Source organism: Myotis myotis, unplaced genomic scaffold (assembly GCF_014108235.1).
Source record: "Myotis myotis isolate mMyoMyo1 unplaced genomic scaffold, mMyoMyo1.p scaffold_m19_p_5, whole genome shotgun sequence".
Classification (NCBI taxonomy): domain Eukaryota; kingdom Metazoa; phylum Chordata; class Mammalia; order Chiroptera; family Vespertilionidae; genus Myotis; species Myotis myotis.
This window is the reverse complement of record NW_023416357.1, coordinates 64,005,656-64,024,586: the sequence shown is the minus strand read 5'-3', so window position 1 is coordinate 64,024,586 and position 18,931 is coordinate 64,005,656. Positions and strand designations below refer to the sequence as shown.

The window sequence follows — 18,931 nt, the reverse complement described above, 5'->3', positions numbered from 1 at the left end:
CCAACCAATAGCATTGCGCCCACCTTGGCTGGCCTGGTGCCAGTGGGTGTCATAGCATAGTTGTCCAGAAGGTCGTCTAAACAGTCATTCTGCTATTCGGTCATTTGGTTGATTTGCATATTACGCTTTTATTATTATAGATGGGAATGTCAGACACAGAAAACTAACAATTATTGCAGACTGATAAAGTAAGTACAATGTGAGACTAGAGGAAGAGGACACTTTTATGGAATACTTTATGAATACCTGTGTTAAATAAAGTTGACAAATAATGAAGATGGAAATTACACATCAGCATCAGAGATTTCCTACTCTGAAGCTTTTGTGGGCTGCAGGCTGTGGGGCAAGAGGAGGAGAGTAGTCATGGGGAACAGGGGTTATTTTACTGAAGAGACTAACTCAGCCAGGACGCAGAACAGGTGCCTTCTCTCTCAGCCATACTTCTCATCAACTCACCTCACTTGCCCCTCCCACCTCTCATCTGCCCCACCTTCCTACCTCTCTACTGCTTAAATTACAGAAGTACCAACATTAAGAATACTCTGTGTTAGAATGCCTTTCTCTTTTTCTTGATAAAGACTTTTCTTGATTGCTAGATTCCACTATCTTAGTCAATTGTAATCTCAGGTTTTAGAACATCAAATACATTCCTGATGTCTTGACTTCACAATTTCATAAGACAGACATTAAAAGAGATGTGACTCTCCATTAAATTATTTAGAACTGACAATTTTCAACATAAAATAAAATATTGGCAACATATTGTGGATTTTTTCTTCACAAGGTCAAAGGGTGAATGTAAACAACAATACAGGATTCCATGTTTAAGGTATTTTTTTACTCAATATGTGAATCTTCTACCAACTTTGTTAAATGTCAAATTGTTCAGGTATATTATTAAGATAAAATTTTGTAAATGTCATAGGTATATTGATATTTTGGTACTTATTTAAACTTTCTAATGTATTGAATGCTAATTTTATTAACATTTTTATCATAAATCTGGATTTACTACTATATGCAGTAAAAATTGAAAATAGAGAAAAATGCTGATAATGTTCTTTATTATGTTGAATTTTAATATTATGCCCTTGGTTATCATCGAAGGATACTAAATGCAACAAACAATATTTCTAAACTTTTGCCGAAATGTTATTAAAGACATTGCTATATTCCAAGAGAGAAATGTCCCTTAAAACGTATTGGCAGTAAAACTTTGCTTTAAACAAATTAATATTCTTCCTCTTTTCTAATCACAAAATTAACTCTTTTTCTATAATGGCTCATACCTAAATTTCAAGCTCAATACAGAAATTATTATGGGTCATTAAGAGCCTGCATTTTGTATTTTAATTTCTAGCATTACTGACTTTCCCCTGGAATTGATGATTTGTTTCGATTTTTATTCTAGCATTTCTTCACTTTAATATAATTTGGCAATGGCTACACAAGTAAAATGAAAATTGATTTCTTTGCTTTTTAAATGTCCCAGTAAATGAATTTCTCTAAGCAACTAAAAGGCTAGATAGGCTTCAGTATTTTAGTGGGGAAACTGGTTTCACCAACGACACTTCAGATGTGCTCAGATCACATTCACCCTTTGCTTACAAACGTGCAGTGAAATGGCATTTTCCACAGATAAATCCTAACCTTGGTATTCAAGGTTTTCAAATATTTGACTTTAACCTAAATTTTTCAAATTACTCATCTTTCTAAATCATCTGCTTTTGTCAAGCTGATCTTATATTCCTTAAAACAAATCTTAGAACTCCCCCTGTTTTAGATTATTCCCTTATCATAACCCCAAGTAATTCCTCTACTTTTTCTGTCTATACTCAGAAAACTACTTCAAGTCCATCTTCCTCTGTCAACTATTTCCAGGCCATTTGCTCCTCTTTTAAATTTCTGTAACAGATATTGTATTGCTACTTTAAAAACGGCCCAGTTGGTGTTGCTCAGTGGTTGAGCACCCACCATGAACCAGGAGGTCATGGTTCCATTCCCAGTCAGGGAACTTGCCTGGGTTGCAAGCTTGATCAGGAGGCAGCTCATCGATGATTCTCATCATTGATATTTCTATCACTCCCTCTCCCTTCCTCTCTCTGAAATCAATTTTAAAAACAAAAATAAAGGCGTTCTTTAAAAAAATCAACTTTATTGATTTTTAAAAATCCTTTATAAAAGTATTTTTCAAATTGAAATTCATAAAGTCAACTTTTTGAATTTAGACTTTATAAAAATATAATAAAATGCATCACATGTAAGAAACATAAATCCTAAATATATGGTAATAGGAAAAGATTTTACTTTGGGTGGTGGGCACACAGTGCAATATATAGATCTTGTAACATAGAAACCCAAACCTGAAACCTATATGTTCCTGTTGACTAATATCACCCAATAACTTTAATTTTTTAAAAAGGAAACATAAAAAATTGTCTTGTAAAATTTATTTCATTTTCACATACACATACATAACACTCATAATTATTAATGTCCTGGGGCTCAATAAAAAATGTAATTTCTTTATGCATTATGAAAAAAAGTTTTTAAAATACCGCTTTATAGTGTTCTACTAAACATGATACTATGGTTTTAGAAAAATTTTAAATTGCAAAAATAACATGTTCAATGAAAAATATTTAAACTATACTTCAGAAAAATTTAACCATAATTTCTCCAACCTAAAATAATCATAATATTCTTGAGTATATAGTCTTTTAACTTTTTCTATGTATATGTACATATGCATTACATATTTTGAAAATAGGATAGTACTATAATACTGTTTTATAAATTGCTTTTTCTACTTTAACAATATATAACATGAAGATTTTATCATTTTAACAATAATTTTTCAATAAAGCATCTCCCTGGAAAATTAAAACTGTATTAGGGCAGGTGCCATAGTTTTAATATTTTAAAATGTATTTATATATTTTTTAAAAGACAGAAATGAAATGCAAAGATTAACGTTTCCTTGTGCTGCCAATTTCAACCATTCCCCAAACATGTAACTTCTGTTACACATCATCATTCTTATTAGTCTCCAGTATACTGTAAAAGTTTATTTATCATATAAAAGCAAATTCAATCTTATACTTCCCAATATCTGTATATAAAAATAGCACTATAGAAAGTATGTTTTATAGCTACTTCCTTTTAATAACAATATATCTTGGAACTCTCTCCAATCAGTACATAGACAGCTTCCTCATTCACCTTCTCTGTTGAATAAGAGACTATAATTGACTTAACTAGGGCTATTTCTTAATGAACATTTCAATATTTTCAATCTCCTACTACTTAAAATAATGCTGCAGTGACTAACCTTTGTCAGGGAAGGGACATTTTCCCCTCTGTACCTTTCTCAGTTCTTAGAGGCTTTAAGAATGAAATTGATGTGAGACAGATTAACAGCTGAAATGAAATTTAATTTCATACATATGTATGAAGCTCTCATAGTATGGGGCCTCCTGAAATGACCAAAGCAGGCAGCTTTTATATTTTCTAGACAAAGAAACCAAAAATTTGTGAGGAAATGACATGAAAAATAAATGAATTAATTAGTAAGGAATCTGACACCTTTCAAAAGAGGACATTCAGAAAGCCAAGAGACATATGAAAACATGCTCAAAGTCACTAATCATCCGAGAGATGCAAATCAAAACAACAATGAGGTACCATCTCACACCTGTCAGACTGACTATCATCAACAAATCAACAAACGACAAGTGCTGGAGAGGATGTGGAGAAAAAGGAACACTTGTGCACTGCTGGTGGGAATGCAGACTGGTGCAGCCACTATGGAAGACAGTATGGAGTTTCCTTAAAAAACTGAAAATGGAACTCCCATTTGACCCTGTGATCCCACTTCTAGGAATATATCCCAAGAAACCAGAAACACCAATCAGAAAGGATATATGCACCCCTATGTTCATAGCAGCACAATTCACCATAGCTAAGATCTGGAAACAGCCTAAGTGCCCATCAGTAGATGAATGGATCAGAAAACTGTGGTACATCTACACGATGGAATACTATGCTGCTCTAAAAAGGAAGGAACTCTTACCATTTGCAACGTCATGGATGGAACTGGAGAGCATTATGCTAAGTGAAATAAGCCAGTCAATGAAGGAAAAATACCACATGATCTCACTCATTCATGGATAATAGAGACCATTATAAACTTTTGAACAATAATAGATACAGAGGCAGAGCTGCCTCAAACAGATTGTCAAACTGCAGCAGGAAGGCCGGGGAGGGTTGCGGGGCAGGAGGTAGGGGGGTAAGAGATCAACTAAAGGACTTGTATGCATGCATATAAGCATAACCAGTGGACATAAGACATTGGGGGATAGGGGAGGCTAGGGGACTGTCTAGGGCGGGGGGATAAAATGGACACATATGTAATACCCTTTGTAATACTTTAAGCAATAAAAAAAAAAATACAGTTTTTACAAAAAAAAAAAAAATTAGTAAGGAATCTAATTAGGAAAGAATATTAATTAAGAAAGAATCTAAGCAGCTTGTTTAGATAGCCCTCACAGTCCTGAATTCCTTATTTCCTGAGATAAAGGTATCTCTCTACCTCCTGGTACAGGAAAGGCACCTTTCCCATGAAGTATTTATTTTCTGCTTTTAGGGACAAAAAGGAAGGTCAGAGTGTCTCTTTCTGCATGGGCTATTTCTTAAGTAACTTTAATTCAAAATAACCAAAATGCCAAAGGTGCATATTTTGGCATAGTCTGCCCTGAGCCCCATTACCTTTTACTGACATCATTTCATATACATACAAATATAATTGAAGGATAAATTGTAAAATTATTGCTAAGTCAAAGGTATACATATTTTATAATTTTTATAGATTCTGTCAAATTGCCTTCTACAAAGATTTTTCTAACATATACTCCCATCATGAAATTATCTATGGGCCTTTTCCTGCACATCTATATCAAGAAAGTGAATTACAAACTGTGAGTTTATACCATTCTGGTAGATTTTAAAAATCTTTAATTTTCCTTATTCTAGTGAATGAGGTAATCACCTGTCATTTCTTTAAAAGCCATTTGTATTTTTAGCTCTTGAACTATCCATTCATGTCCATTGTCAATTTTTCTATTTGGTTATCTTTATTAATTTCTAAAATTTCTTTATATATTAAAGAGATTTTCCCTTTTGTGGTATGAGTTTTTCTTAATTACATGAGCAGGGGTTTTGATTATGTATTGATCTTTTTAAAAGCAGTTATACATATTGTTTTCCTTTTATATAATTCATTCCTTTCTGCTTTTATCTTTATAACTAGGGGCCCCGTGCACAAATTTGTGCACCTTAAAAGGACCTGTGGGCCATGAGACTGTGATGGGCACAGGGGTGGGTCTCAGCCTATCCTCCGAGCCCCTGCCTGGCCTCTCCCACCGTGGCTCTCGATCCCCTGTCTGCTGGCAGACCGGCTCCCACTGCCACCGCTGGCCCCACTGGCACCTGCTGCCAGCACTCGGCGCCGGTCCCGATCACTTGGCGCCATCAGCAGGTGCAAGCGGGGCCAGTGCCGACAGCAGGTGCAAGCGCTGGGCAGGACTGTGGCACATGGAAGCACAGAATTTTCAGTAACTACCAGAGGCTCGCCCCAGTGACAGCGACCAGTGCCCCAGCTTGGTCTGGAGCCCCTGTTCACCTGCTCCACCATCCCACCGCAGCCGACACCTGCCATGTTCCATACTCTGCTGCCTGCTGCCAACGCCTACCATGTTAACGCTCCACGCCCCCTGGTAGTTAGCACACATCATAGTGACCGGTCATTCTGCTGTTCAGGCTATTTGCATATTAGGGTTTTATATATATAGATTCCTTTCTTCTGCTTTCCTTTTATTTAATTGTGGATTTGTTTTTTCCTAATTCTTTTGAGTTCAATACTTACCTCACTTATTTCATTCTTTTTGCTTTATTGATGTTAGTATTTAAAGCTCTGAGTTTTCCTTCAAGTGCAGCTTTGGCTTAATCATTTAAGTTATGTGTAAATTTTTACTCCCTCACACATTTCCCATATCCATTGATACAAGCAAGGAATATAGCCTTGAACTTTAGGGTGACATCCTCAATTTCAAGAGATATATTTGCTGAAACTTGGTAAGATCTACTGCAGGTAGTTCTTTGATCATATCTTCTCTAACTTTATGCTACACAACTTCTGCCCAATCTAAGGTACTTTTCACTTTGAAGTCTGCACATTACATATGATTCCTAGTTTCATGAAAATGTATTTAAATTTAAATTTTTGTTGTTCTCTTTGACATGGTTTCCAAAAGAGAACAGGGAAAAGATGCTAACTTACAAGCCATTTTCAAACATTTCATAGAGGATTTCAGAAATCCTCTTACACATTTTTATACATTTTCTTCTACATTTCTATGTGCTTCCTGAGTCCATGCATATAGCAGATTTTATAAATACTATAAAATGATTACATGTATACTTCAGGCAATGTTTGTGATATAAATGCCAAATCCTGTCCTTTAACCTTTATTAAAAAAATTCAATAAATTATTTGGGTCGTAAATTCCAATTCCCATTAGCCCTCAAATATTTATAAGGTAGATAAGAAATATATGGAAAACATTACCAAAAAACCTGGCTCTTCAGACTAAAAACGTCATGATATTTAAGAAAGTTGAAGTAGGCTTATAGATGAAATACCCTTAAGAGATCACTTAAGGAATTTTAGTAGTCTCCAAAGTCCATCAATTGAGTCTAACACTGACTGAAAAAGAATATAAATGGAGCCACTCCAAAATGGAGTCAGAGCTACCACTATAGAGAAACTGCCCTGTGCATCCTACTTCTCAAATTTTTTGGATATTTAAACTGGGCAAAATGACCTTTGGACTAGGCCAAACAAACAGTGTATTACAAACAGCTTTTTGCCAAGCCAACAGGAAAGCAAACATTCTGACTACTGGACTGCGAATTAAAGACATCCTTAGAATTATCATCCTCATGTACAGTTAAAGCATAACTCAGCTTATTTGCATCTTTAAGAAATTTCTTCCTTAACTTAGTAATGCCTTCTAGAAATTCCTTCTTTCTTGTCATGTAATTATTCCCCTTCCCTTCCTCATAAAACCTCTTGCCTTCAACCCCCTACTCGAAACACTACTTGGGTTTCTGAATCAGTGCTGCCCAAATAGCTATTATTTTGGATCTCAAACTCTTGTCTCTCACTTTTGCCTTTTGCTTTTACGTTAACAATTGCTGTTCCTCAAAATATCTGCTGGTAAAGTTTGAGATAAAAAAAATTGAAAGGCAGTCTATATGTTATAGTTATTATGACAAGGTTCTTTTATTTTATTAAATGGATCAAGCCTAAAATCCAAGTTTACTTTGAGCTCCCAGACTATGCTAAATAAAGGCTACATATTCAAAATTACATGTATTTCCCAAGACACAACATGCTATATAGTTTCTCCTAGACTAAGTTTCATAGGTTTCATAAGGGATGAGACCATATCTGTCAAGTTCACTGCTACATCCTAGAGCTAGAATACTGGAGTTTGGGGAAAAGTTGTTGAACTACTGATATTACTAAGACTACACATTATAATTTATGCTAGCTGGGATTATAGTCAATAGATGAATAGAACCAAATCAGTTTCAAATTAGAGCTCTAAAATTTATAACAAATGTGATTTGGGATAAATTATAATCTCTGAGTTTCTTCACATAATAATGGAAATAATACTGATAGTCAATTCATAGTTGTTGAAAAGATGTAATAAAATCATAGAGGTGGAGTGTTATTAACACACTACACTCAGTAAAGGTTCTTTTTTTCTTCCTTCACAACTTAAAATCTTCCAAATTTGCCTTCTATTCTGATTTACCTGTCCTGTTAAAAAGTTTTTAAATAAGGAAGTATATGGTATTTTGCAGTTTTCAAAATATATCCACAGAGATTTTTCTCACATGATCTTCACAACTATGTGAGGATACTCTAGGCTGAAGATGACTTTAGTAGGCTGGCTGACTTGTCCCAGATTATGTGGTTGGTAGTGCTGAAAACTGGCATTTAAAACTGAATTATCTTTGCTCAAATTGGAGGTCAGCGTGGAGATTTATATATTCTTGATGAACGTCCTAAGAACATTTCGTAATTTTGTGTGCCCTTCCCCTCTCCATAGACCTGATAATTGATCTAAAAGAGGCAATTAAAGAGTGCATATTCTAGATCAAAACTTTTTTCCAAATTATCAGTTTCCCTTACTGGAAATATAATTTGACATGATATTTAATTATCTCATTTTTAAGAGATTAAAAAAGGATCACTCTTAGCGACACAACTTAAACACACAGCACTTTTTAAAAATCCTGTACAAATGACAGTATAAGAGGATTAACTGCAAAAGGACAGCTAGCTAGATGCCTCAAAAAACAATATTAATGAGTGCAATATTGCGATACAATAAGAAATTATATTTGGTTTTAGACCCTTTTTCTGGCATACCTCCTAAAACCCCTGAAAATTCCTAAGTGCGAGAGCTATAAAGGTGTCTTTTGCCATGTGACTGAGATGACTTTGGAAAGCCCGTAGGTGACCTAAGGATGGAGGCTGGTGCCAGGGGAGTCAACTTTGTGACTAGAGAGATAGAGCTTTCAGTCCTACCCCTGAACTCTGGGGAGGGGAAAGAGGCTGGAGACTGAGTTAAATCACCAGTGGCCAAGGATTTGACCAGTCGTGGCTATGAAATTAAACTACATATTTCATGGAAACTACATAGAAATCCAAAAGGGCTGGCTTCAGAGAGCTTCCGGGTTGGTGAAGGCAGGCATGGAGGTCAGGGAAAGTGGCTTACCTGGAAAGAGCATGAAAGCGCCAAGCTCTTTCCCACATACTTTGCCTTATGCATCTCTTCCATGTGACTCTTCAGAGTTATATCCTTTTTATAATAAACTGATCATCTAATAAGTAAAACATTTCTTTGAGCTCTGTGAGCCACTCTAGCAAATTAATCGAACCCAAGGAGGGGGTCATTGGAACCTCCTATCTATGAACCAGTTTGTCAGAAGCACAGGTGATAATCTGTACAAGTGACTGGTGTCTGAAGTTGGTGGGGAGAGGAGGGACAGTCTTATGGAACAGTCTTTAAGCTCTGGGATCATGCTCTATCTCCAGGTAGACTGTATCAGAATTGAATTAATTGCTTGATAGTATGGGAGAAAACACGTCACATACAAACAATGGACTGGGGGGAAAAATTCTTGAAAGTTAAAATCAGGGGTTTTACTCTTATTTAGATGACCATATTGCTACAAAAATATTCCCTTGAAATTCAATAACAGTATCAAACACAAATCTTTTGTTTTTAAGAGACCTAATTATAAAAACTTAAAAAATTTATGCTGAGTTTCTACTCAAATGAAGTGAATTTCTTAAATTATATAATAAACAATTGAACTTTTAAGACAATATATATTAGTTACTAAATTAATCTGAATCTGTGCTTATCTCCCCTTACTCTCTCCTTCTACCACTGTTTCAGCCACACTGGCCCCTGTACTAGTAGTTCCTCAGTTATACCTAGGAACACTCCCCAGACATTCATGGAGGATATTCAGACCATAAACACCCCTAGGGTTCCACCACTTTAAAGTTGGCACCTGTTGTCATCGATTAGTATTCATGTTGTATTAACTGTTAAGTACTTTTTCGATTACTCTGGCATATAACCTTACAGATCACTCCTTGGTTTGGTTCACATTTTCCCTCAGGTTTCATTAGGAGGCCTTCACTGATCACAATGTTTAAAAAAAGCAGCTCTCCCCTAAACACATACCACAAAACCCTGCTGTCATTGTGATGCCCAGGTCATTATCTCCTTTACTTGCTTCATTTCCATCGCATGTACAGCAGCCTGCCATAATATAGAACACTGCCAGCACACAGTGAATGCTAAGCAAATATTTGCTAAAAGAAAAAATACTGAATCACACATATTCTCCGATCTTCCCTTCATTAAGATTTTTAATTACTGTAATAATTTAATTAAATAGTTAAGGACTCAAGCCATGTGGATGTAGATTTATGGAAAAGGAAGTCTCTTTAATTCCATAAAATGTTACATTGAAAAGGACTTAAACATATCAAAAGCTTCTATAAAAAAAAAATCATTCAACAGTAATATTGGGAGAAGCAACCCTTAAGTATAAAATAAAGTAGTCTTTAAGAGATCTTAAATTGAAAAATGAATAGAGTACCTAATTAAAAGTATATTTTTCCTTGGGGAGAAACCAAGATGGTGGCATAGGTAAACACCGGAGTTTGCAGCCTCGCACAACCACTTCAAAAATACAACTAAAAGACAGAACGGACATCATCCAGAACCACAGGAAGGCTGGCTGAGTGAAAATTCAACAACTAGAAGGAAAGAGAAAAGCATACCGAGACTCAGAGGAGGCGCAGTATGGAAGTAAAATACTAAGGTGCGGAGGTGCGGGCGGAGCTGGCTGGCGGCTGAGGGCGAGGTTGTCGTTTTCAATCAGGAGGGAGTCTCAGGCTCTGAGCTCCAGTTCCGGGCAAGTCCCTAGGGACCCGGACTCATACGGGAGAAGCGGGACTGTCTGGCATCAGTCGGAACTCCAGGGCAGGTTTCTCTCCGAGGGGCTTGCAGCGATTACGGGGACACTGAGAAGCAGAGCCTCTGAGTGCTGGACTGAGAGCAGCCATAACTGCTAGCCCCACCCTGTTGATCCTGTGGGACCCGCCCCACCCAAGCCCTGCAGGGAGGCTTTTGCTGGATAGCCTCAGGCAAAGGCTAGATTAGCACCTCCCTAGAGATCCAGGAGCCAGGAAACCCAGAGGTCAGAGTGGGACCATCCAGTTTGCAGCTCCATGGAAACATAAAGGACACACTCAGGGGGCAGACTCAGTGAGCACCAAAGCCCCATTGAAGCAAGTCTTGCCCCAGAGGGGTGTCTCCAGCACAGAAGTTCTCCCACTGCAGACACAGCTGATTCTCACAGCCAATTGGCCTGGAGGTCAATTCCTCCCAGTGATAACTACAATAATCAAGGCTTAACTACAACAAGACTGTGCACAAAGACCACAAGGGGGTGCACCAAGAGTGTCCTCCTCAGGTAATTGGGGAGGCTGAACCACTGGGCCCTAGAGGACACTCAGCACAGAAAACCACTTTATCAACACAGGGAAGCATAAAAAATGTGGAGACAAAGAAACAGGTCGCAAATGACAGAAATGGAGGAAAGCAAATGACTGGATATAGAGTTCAAAACCACACTTTTAAGGTTTTTCAAAAATTTTCTAGAAACTGCCGATAAACTTAATGAGATCTACAAGAAAGAAATAATGACAGAAAACTTCCCCTACCTGGTGAAAGAAAGAGACTTACAAGTCCAGGAAGCGCAGAGAATCCCAAACAAAAGGAATCCAAAGAGGACCACACCAAGACACATCATCATTAAAATGCCAAGAGCAAAAGACAGAGAGAGAATTTTAAAAGCAGCAAGAGAAAGACAGTCAGTTACCTACAAGGGAGTATCCATACGACTGTCAGCTGATTTCTCAACAGAAACTTTGTAGGCCAGAAGGGAGTGGCAAGAAATATTCAAAGTGATGAATGCCAAGAACCTACAACCAAGATTACTTTATCCAGCAAAGCTATCATTCAGAATTGCAGGTCAGATAAAGAGCTTCACAGATAAGAAAAAGCTAAAGGAGTTCATCACCACCAAACCAGTATTATATGAAATGTTGAAAGGTATCCTTTAAGAAGAGGAAGAAGAAGAAGAAAAAGGTAAAGATACAAATTATGAACAACAAATACGCATCTATCAACAAGAGAATCTGAAAATCAAGTGAATAATCTGATGAACAGAATGAACTGGTGATTATAATAGAATCAGGGGCATAGAAAGGGAATGGACTGGCTATTCTTGCGGGGGGAAAGGGGCGAGGGGGATGCGGGAAGAGACTGGACAAAAATCGTGCACCTATGGATGAGGACAGTGGGTGGGGAGTGAGGGAGGAGGGTGGGGTGGGAACTGGGTGGAGCGGAGTTATGGGGGGAAAAAGAGGAACAAATGTAATAATCTGAACAATAAAGATTTAATTTTAAAAAAAGTATATTTTTTCTCTCTTATGAACTATTCTTTATTTATCTGTGTTTGACCATGAATACTATTATCATTAACCTGTCTCCTCATTACTGGTCAGTAGTTTCAGTCACAGAAAGATTTACTTTCCTCTCAAAACATGTGCCTCTATTATTCTGACAACCTGTACCAAGTTCTGATAAAAAGCCACAGGTACTTGATGTATGTTGGCAGGCAAGTCATTTGTCTAAGATTTGACTGAATGGCTCGCTGCCCAACTCCCCTGAATGTAATCATGAATTTTAATTTCCATTCAGAAAGAAATTTCTTTTTACAAACAGCTGCATTTGAAGAAATATTAAACTTAAGAAGGCAAATATCTTTCAAGGCACAGTTTAAGTGTTAAACTTGAACTGGATGTGTTACTAATCTATATTTTACCAAGTCTTAACTTTTACCTAAAATCCCAGATCTCTGACACAGTAATACTGTTTAAGGATTTTCCTTTTATAGAGAATTATAGTATAGTTTTTGATATGTTAAAATCTTTTTCAATTTATCATTTTACCGGATCAAAGAGACTTTCTTTCCCTTGAACCCACATCAATGTTCCTTAAACAGTTTATTCTAATCTCTAAAGTCTAGACACTACAATCTAGACAGACAGTGGTTAAGAACACGGGCTCAAATCTAAGCTCTGAGCCTTATCTTGTGCAAGTCATTTATCACACTAAGCTTTACCTCCTCATTCATAATAGTGTATGGGGTTAATAATATTGTATGGGATTAATAACAATATTTCATAGGAATACAAGGTATCCCCCCAAAATGTATACACACTTTAACAGCTGATAGCTCAATTTTGAAAATGAAATTTAACAAACACGGCCTTTATAATTATTCAAAGTGTGTGTATACATTTTGGGGGAACACCACCCTTAATAATAAAAGGCTAAGCAGTTGTCACGCTTTCACGTGTGATGCCCTTACGCCATCACAAGATGGCTGCAACCTCTGAGCGTGCGCCATGGGGACAGGGCCCCGGTGGCCGCTCTGCGTGGCTTCCACAGCGGGTCCAGAGGCCTCCACGTGGCCCGGCCCAGGGGCAGGGCCCGGCAGAGGCCTCTGCACAGTGAGGCCTGGGGGTCCCGCAGCTTGGCGCTGAGGCAGGGCCCCCGGCTCCAGCCTACCTCTTTGGGACAATCCATCAAGGAGCCCCGGATGGGTGGGCGGGGCCTACCTCTTTGGGGCAATGGACTGTGGGGCTCCCGCACTGTGACAGGGAACAGGCCAGGCTGGGGGACACACACCCCCTGAGTGCAAGAATTTTGTGCACCAGGCCTCTAGTATATACTAGTAAAATGGTTAATTAGATAACATACATAAAAGTTTGGCAAGTATCCAGGCTCCTAGCAATTGCTCAATGAATCCAATTCTTGAACAAATATTTACTGAACACCTACTATGGGTCAGCACTGTTCTAGATACTGGGATACAGCTGCACTAATTGTTAAATGTAATTCAGGCCTTTATGAAACTTACATTTCACTTGGGGGAGAGACAACTAAAAATACATCATATAATATTATGTGCGGTAAATGTAGTTGTAACAGAGATAAATTAAAAAGGGGAAGAGGAGAAAGTAAGGAGGTGAAGTGTTATTTCACACATGGTAGTCAGAAAAAGGTCTCTTGATAAAGTGACATTTGAACAGAAACTGAACTAAGAACAGGCCATGTGCAGATGCAACATGTTGCTAATATAAGGATGATAATAATCACCCCTGTTTATAACTATGCCTTTCATCTTCCATATCTTTACGTACTTTGGGAGGCAGTATAGGAGAAATCAGCCAGTGGAGGGTTAGGGTTAGAGTCTTGGGTGCCATTGGCTTTATTACCATGAGAAAGTTAAATTATTTCTCTCTCTCTAGATTGTCAAGTTGCCTATACTTCTGAAGATAAGAAAGACTACTTTGGTCATTGTATCCTCCAGTTCGGCATTATGATTATAATTTTATATTTCTATGGATAAGAAAGAAATGGGAAGTCTTAGAAGTTGCTATAAACAGAAATTATAATGAGACAAAAATAGCATTCTTTATGTAGGCTAAAAATGAAGTCTGGCAAGATGGAAATTAGATGTTTTATAGCACATTATATGGTCAAAGACATTAACTTCTTACACAAATTAAATCAAGAAATAGATTCCAATTATACGAGTACAAATGTCTTCTCAAAGGAAGATACCTAACAGATAATACGACCATAACAAAATCCATATCACTTTGTTCTTTGCTCGTAATTGAAAATTATCTAACTTTCACAACCTCTGCTTTGTGGTTTTCTTGTAAAAGTGCAACATGATTCTTTAAATCAAGTGCATAACAATATTTACAACAGAGATAATGATTTGCGTATTTCAAATATCAGTACTTTAAATCAGGTTAATAGCTATATAAACTTTAAATTTCCACCTCATAAAACAATCGTATATAGCCCCTTAATCTTCTATAGCTTTCAGTTTACAGTCATTTTCACAGGTAGTGCTATAAAAGCATAAGATGATCAGCTCCACAGCTAGTGCTGGGGGTTTGGGAGGAAGAGAATAGCCGGCCCTGGAACAGTTCAGAGAATCTACTCCATTTACCTAGACTTCTGTCATTAAAAATTTCACATAGTGAGAGATGTAACTTTATTTGAAATTACATATTCCCACTTGAAACCAGATCTGCATTTTTATGTGCCTCTTTTATAGCCTTGGTCTCTCAAATTAGACCTGGGTAAACAAATAGACAATGCAAATATTTGGCTGGCTTGTGAAAGGAAGTATCAGTATATCTGAAAACCCAGTTGTATATGTCGTTAACCTAACATGGGTAAAAAGTATCTTCCTTACACTGAATTTTATTTCATACTAAGATATACTGGAATTGAAGTTCATACTTTCACATGTCCAATTAAGTATACAAAACTCCTGTCACTAAAGTTCTGGAGAGAATATGTCAAAGTTGTCCCCTAAGTTTATGGTTTGAGTATTTGGTGGTACCATTTACTGAGAAAGGAAGAACAAATTTTGGAGTTAAAGGTGATAAACTCAGTTTTAGGTGAAAAGTTGAAATATACTAGTTTTGGGAGATAAATAAATCCAAATTAGAAATATAAATCTGCAAGTCACTGATATATAATAGGAAATAAAGCCATGAGAATAGATCACCTTACGTAAAGAGTTTTTAAAATTCTGCAAGACTTAGCTGTGTTATTCACAGTGTTATTTGCTGATGGAAGAGAAAACACTGATAGGCTTTTTTTTAATTGAAGAAAAAAATGTGACAACTTGCTCCAGACTAAAGAAGAATTTTCGTCAGGTTTTCTGCAATTAAAATGGAAAAGAGGAGGGAAGGGTAGGGATGGAAAAATACTACCAAAGAATGAGCCAATCTCATAATTCTAAATATTTGCAGGAAGGTCAATGCCTTCGCCACAGAATTAGTGATTAGCAACTATCAAAATCTTCTGTGAGAGGAATTTTTTTTTAAGCTTAGCCTGTGAGTAAAGACTGAATAATAAAATACAAATATGGACATTATGTGTTAGACCAGGGATGGGGAACCTTTTTTCTTCCAAGGGCCATTTGGATATTTGTAACATCATTCTTAAGCCATAGAAAATTATCAACTTAAAAACTAGCCTGCTTTATTTGGTCAAACATTTAATTAAATCATCCCTAATCCTTGGCAGGGCCAGACCAAATCACTTTGCCTGCCTTATGTGGCCCGAAGGCCAGACGTTGCCCATCCCTGTTCTAGACTATCAAAGGAAAGGATAATAATTGTCTTTTAAATTTTCTTAGCTCAATTTGGATTATACACTAGCATTCTTGGGAATATCACTTAGTTCATATTAAAAGTTATGCCTACATATATAAAAATCAAATCAGCAAATATTAACCTACCAGTTTTTATGCGTTCCCTAGCGTGGACGAAAGGGGCCACATGCTAACCTGACAGGCTCAGGGAAGGCCTGCATGGTAGTCTTGCAAACTCAAAGACCTAAAGTAACCACAAAGGATGGTCTGAAATTAAACTTTAACTAAAGCAGTTATGGTGGGTAGTCTCCTCCTAGGCTGGTGTCTTCCCTATAAAGGTCAACCTTTACCTTAACTGAGCCTATCTGTCTTTTTGTATCTATGATAACATATCCTTGAAATGTCACCACAACATGAGGAACTGTACTTTCCCTTTTTTTCCAGACTCCTTGGGGCACAACCAAATGCACCTAGGTGCCCGGACAGAGACCATAAATTCCTTCGTTGTTATTGTTATCATGTTATTGTTGACTATTCACTAGCCTGTATCCACCTGAGTAAAAGAAGTATGTGTCTATCATTTTATTCTTTATCCAATCCCAGAGGTTTCCCCCCACCCCACCACTTTGCTTTCTCCCACCTCTCTAATCTATCACCAATGGATTTCATGTAACCCACCTACTCTCCTTCTTTAATTGCAATGTATAAAAATAGATGAAAAACCGCCATTCTCTAGAGCACTATCCCAGTCCGTTGAGAGTCTGGGACCTGGGAGCTCACCTTGAAATGCGTCCTATCCTTCCCATCCAGGAGCTGTCTATTATCATGGGAAGATGAAAAACCTTGTGGCTGAAAGGGAACAATCGAGTCCTGGATGCTCCCTGCCCTTTGCAAACTCCGAGTCCACATTGCCTGTAATTTTTAACCATTCTTATTCCTTTGCCTACTTCCCCATGCCTGCATACCCAATCTTATTCTTTTGCCTACTTCCCCATGCAACCTTCGTCCTTCTACCCCATATAGGCAGCTGGCTTATGTGGCGGGTACTGAGCAGATTTTTGTGGATGACCTACTGCTCTCCCATACTGCCGACATATTGGAATAACACTCATACTAGTATATTATTCAACCCTGTCTCTGCCAAATTGGCTCAAGAAGTGACAGGGAGCCCACACCCATTGGCTGTCTAATTTCACTGTACTTGTAAGGCAGTGGTTCTCAACCTTCCTAATGCCGCGACCCTTTAATACAGTTCCTCATGTTGTGGTGACCTCCAACCATAAAATTATTTTCGTTGCTACTTCATAACTGTAATTTTGCTACTGTTATGAATCGTAATGTAAATATCTGATATGCTATATGTGTTTTCCAATGGTCGCGACCCACAGGTTGAGAACCGCAGTTAAGGGAAGTTCTCACTTACTGCCTTTAAGAGGAGCAAAACAGTTTTTAAATTTTCCAATCTCTTATAATATATTGTAAATGTAACAACCAGAATTACAATTCTAATTTGCTCATGATTTCTAGAAATTTCTTTGACATCTTAGAATCTTATATAAACTAAACCTTTGAAAGATTGAACCTTATAAAGTGAAGAAAAATCTTAAGTCTTTCAAGAAAAGCTGGGGGTGAGGTGGAGAAGGGGAGCTACGCCATTTGTAACCTAGCAAACATTGAATAAAGAGGAAACCATTTGAAACAAAACCAAGGAAATTGCTTCAACTGTATTTGCACGAGTAGTAACCACAAAACCCTTTTGTATCCAAACTTCTATAAAAAAATCTAAGAACTTTATTTACTGTGAAAAATTTTAACCGACAAAGCATTCTTTATAAAAAGAAAACAAATGTGCATATATATATATATACCTACCTTAACAATAGGATTCAGCAGAACAACACCTGATTTCTTCGTGATGACCTGTTTGGTTGTAAAGTGATGATCTATAAGTTGAGGAATGTTCGAAAAACCAGTGCCTTCAAATCGATACAAACTCTGGGGAAAAAGCAATAAAGTAGAATAAATGTAAAGTCATTGTTTCAGCATGACTACATTCACTAATAAATTAAGTTACATTTATGAAAAACTATTGTTGTACAATGTTAATACACTTAATACTACTGAAGTACACACTTAACAATGGTTAACAGTAAACTATGTGATGTAATGTATGTGAATTACCTTGATCTTGGTATTCATTCTACAATGTATAATAAATCATTACACTGTACCCTCTAAACACATGATTATATTTGTCAATTATTCCTCTATAAAGTTAAATATACATATGTATATTGTTTCTCCCTTTGTCTTCCTTCAGTCTACTCTTAACACAGAGGCCAGGGGATCCTGTTGTATCATTACATTACTTTATTCAAAATTCTTAACTCCTTAGAATAAAAGCCAAAGTCTTTACCCCAGTCTATGCACTCTATATATTATTCTGTGCTCTATCATCTCTCTTACCTCATCTATTAACACTACCCCATTCCACCATAGCCACACTCATTTCCTTCTTGTTTTATAAATGTACTATATACATTCCTTTCTCAGAACATATACATTTGCTGCTTGAACCAGTTCCTCAGATGGACATATGGGTAATGGCTTCCGTACTTAATGTCAGTCTCTCATCAAATGTTACCTTTTCAGTGAGGCCTACTCTGGCCACCCTACACAATATTCAATATCCATTTTCTCATCCCAACTACATTTCTTACCTCCTTTTTCTCACTGAATTTTCCTGCTTAGAATTTATCACTACCTAAAATCATATATATTTTGCTTACTTATTCTGTTTAATTATCTATCCCCTCCTCCTCTAAAAATAGAGCTCATGGGGTTATAAATCTTTACATTTATTTTATTCATCACAGTATCCCCGTGGTCTAGAACAGTGCCTGACATTATTGCCTGGATAAATAAACATGTGTGACTGAATGAAATGCAGTGCATAGAAAATGGCTCTAAAGTTAAAGCAACAAGACAACTTAGAAATGAATACTAGAAAGTTCAA

The 18,931-nt window shown here is 37.0% G+C and overlaps 1 protein-coding gene across 15 annotated transcripts in view; it reads right to left on the bottom strand.

Annotated features, from left to right (window-relative positions):
• Positions 1-18,931, bottom strand: part of FER (FER tyrosine kinase) — a 305,227-nt gene that overhangs the window by 154,586 nt on the left and 131,710 nt on the right. For all 15 annotated transcript variants that reach the window (XR_004967573.1, XR_004967574.1, XM_036309530.1 and 12 more), the window contains one exon: positions 17,788-17,910. Coding sequence is in view for 12 of the 15 variants with exons in the window: in XM_036309530.1 (XP_036165423.1) it covers positions 17,788-17,910 (123 nt within the window). In the remaining 3 variants the exon portion in view is untranslated. Of the gene's footprint in view, positions 1-17,787; positions 17,911-18,931 lie in introns of those variants that run through there.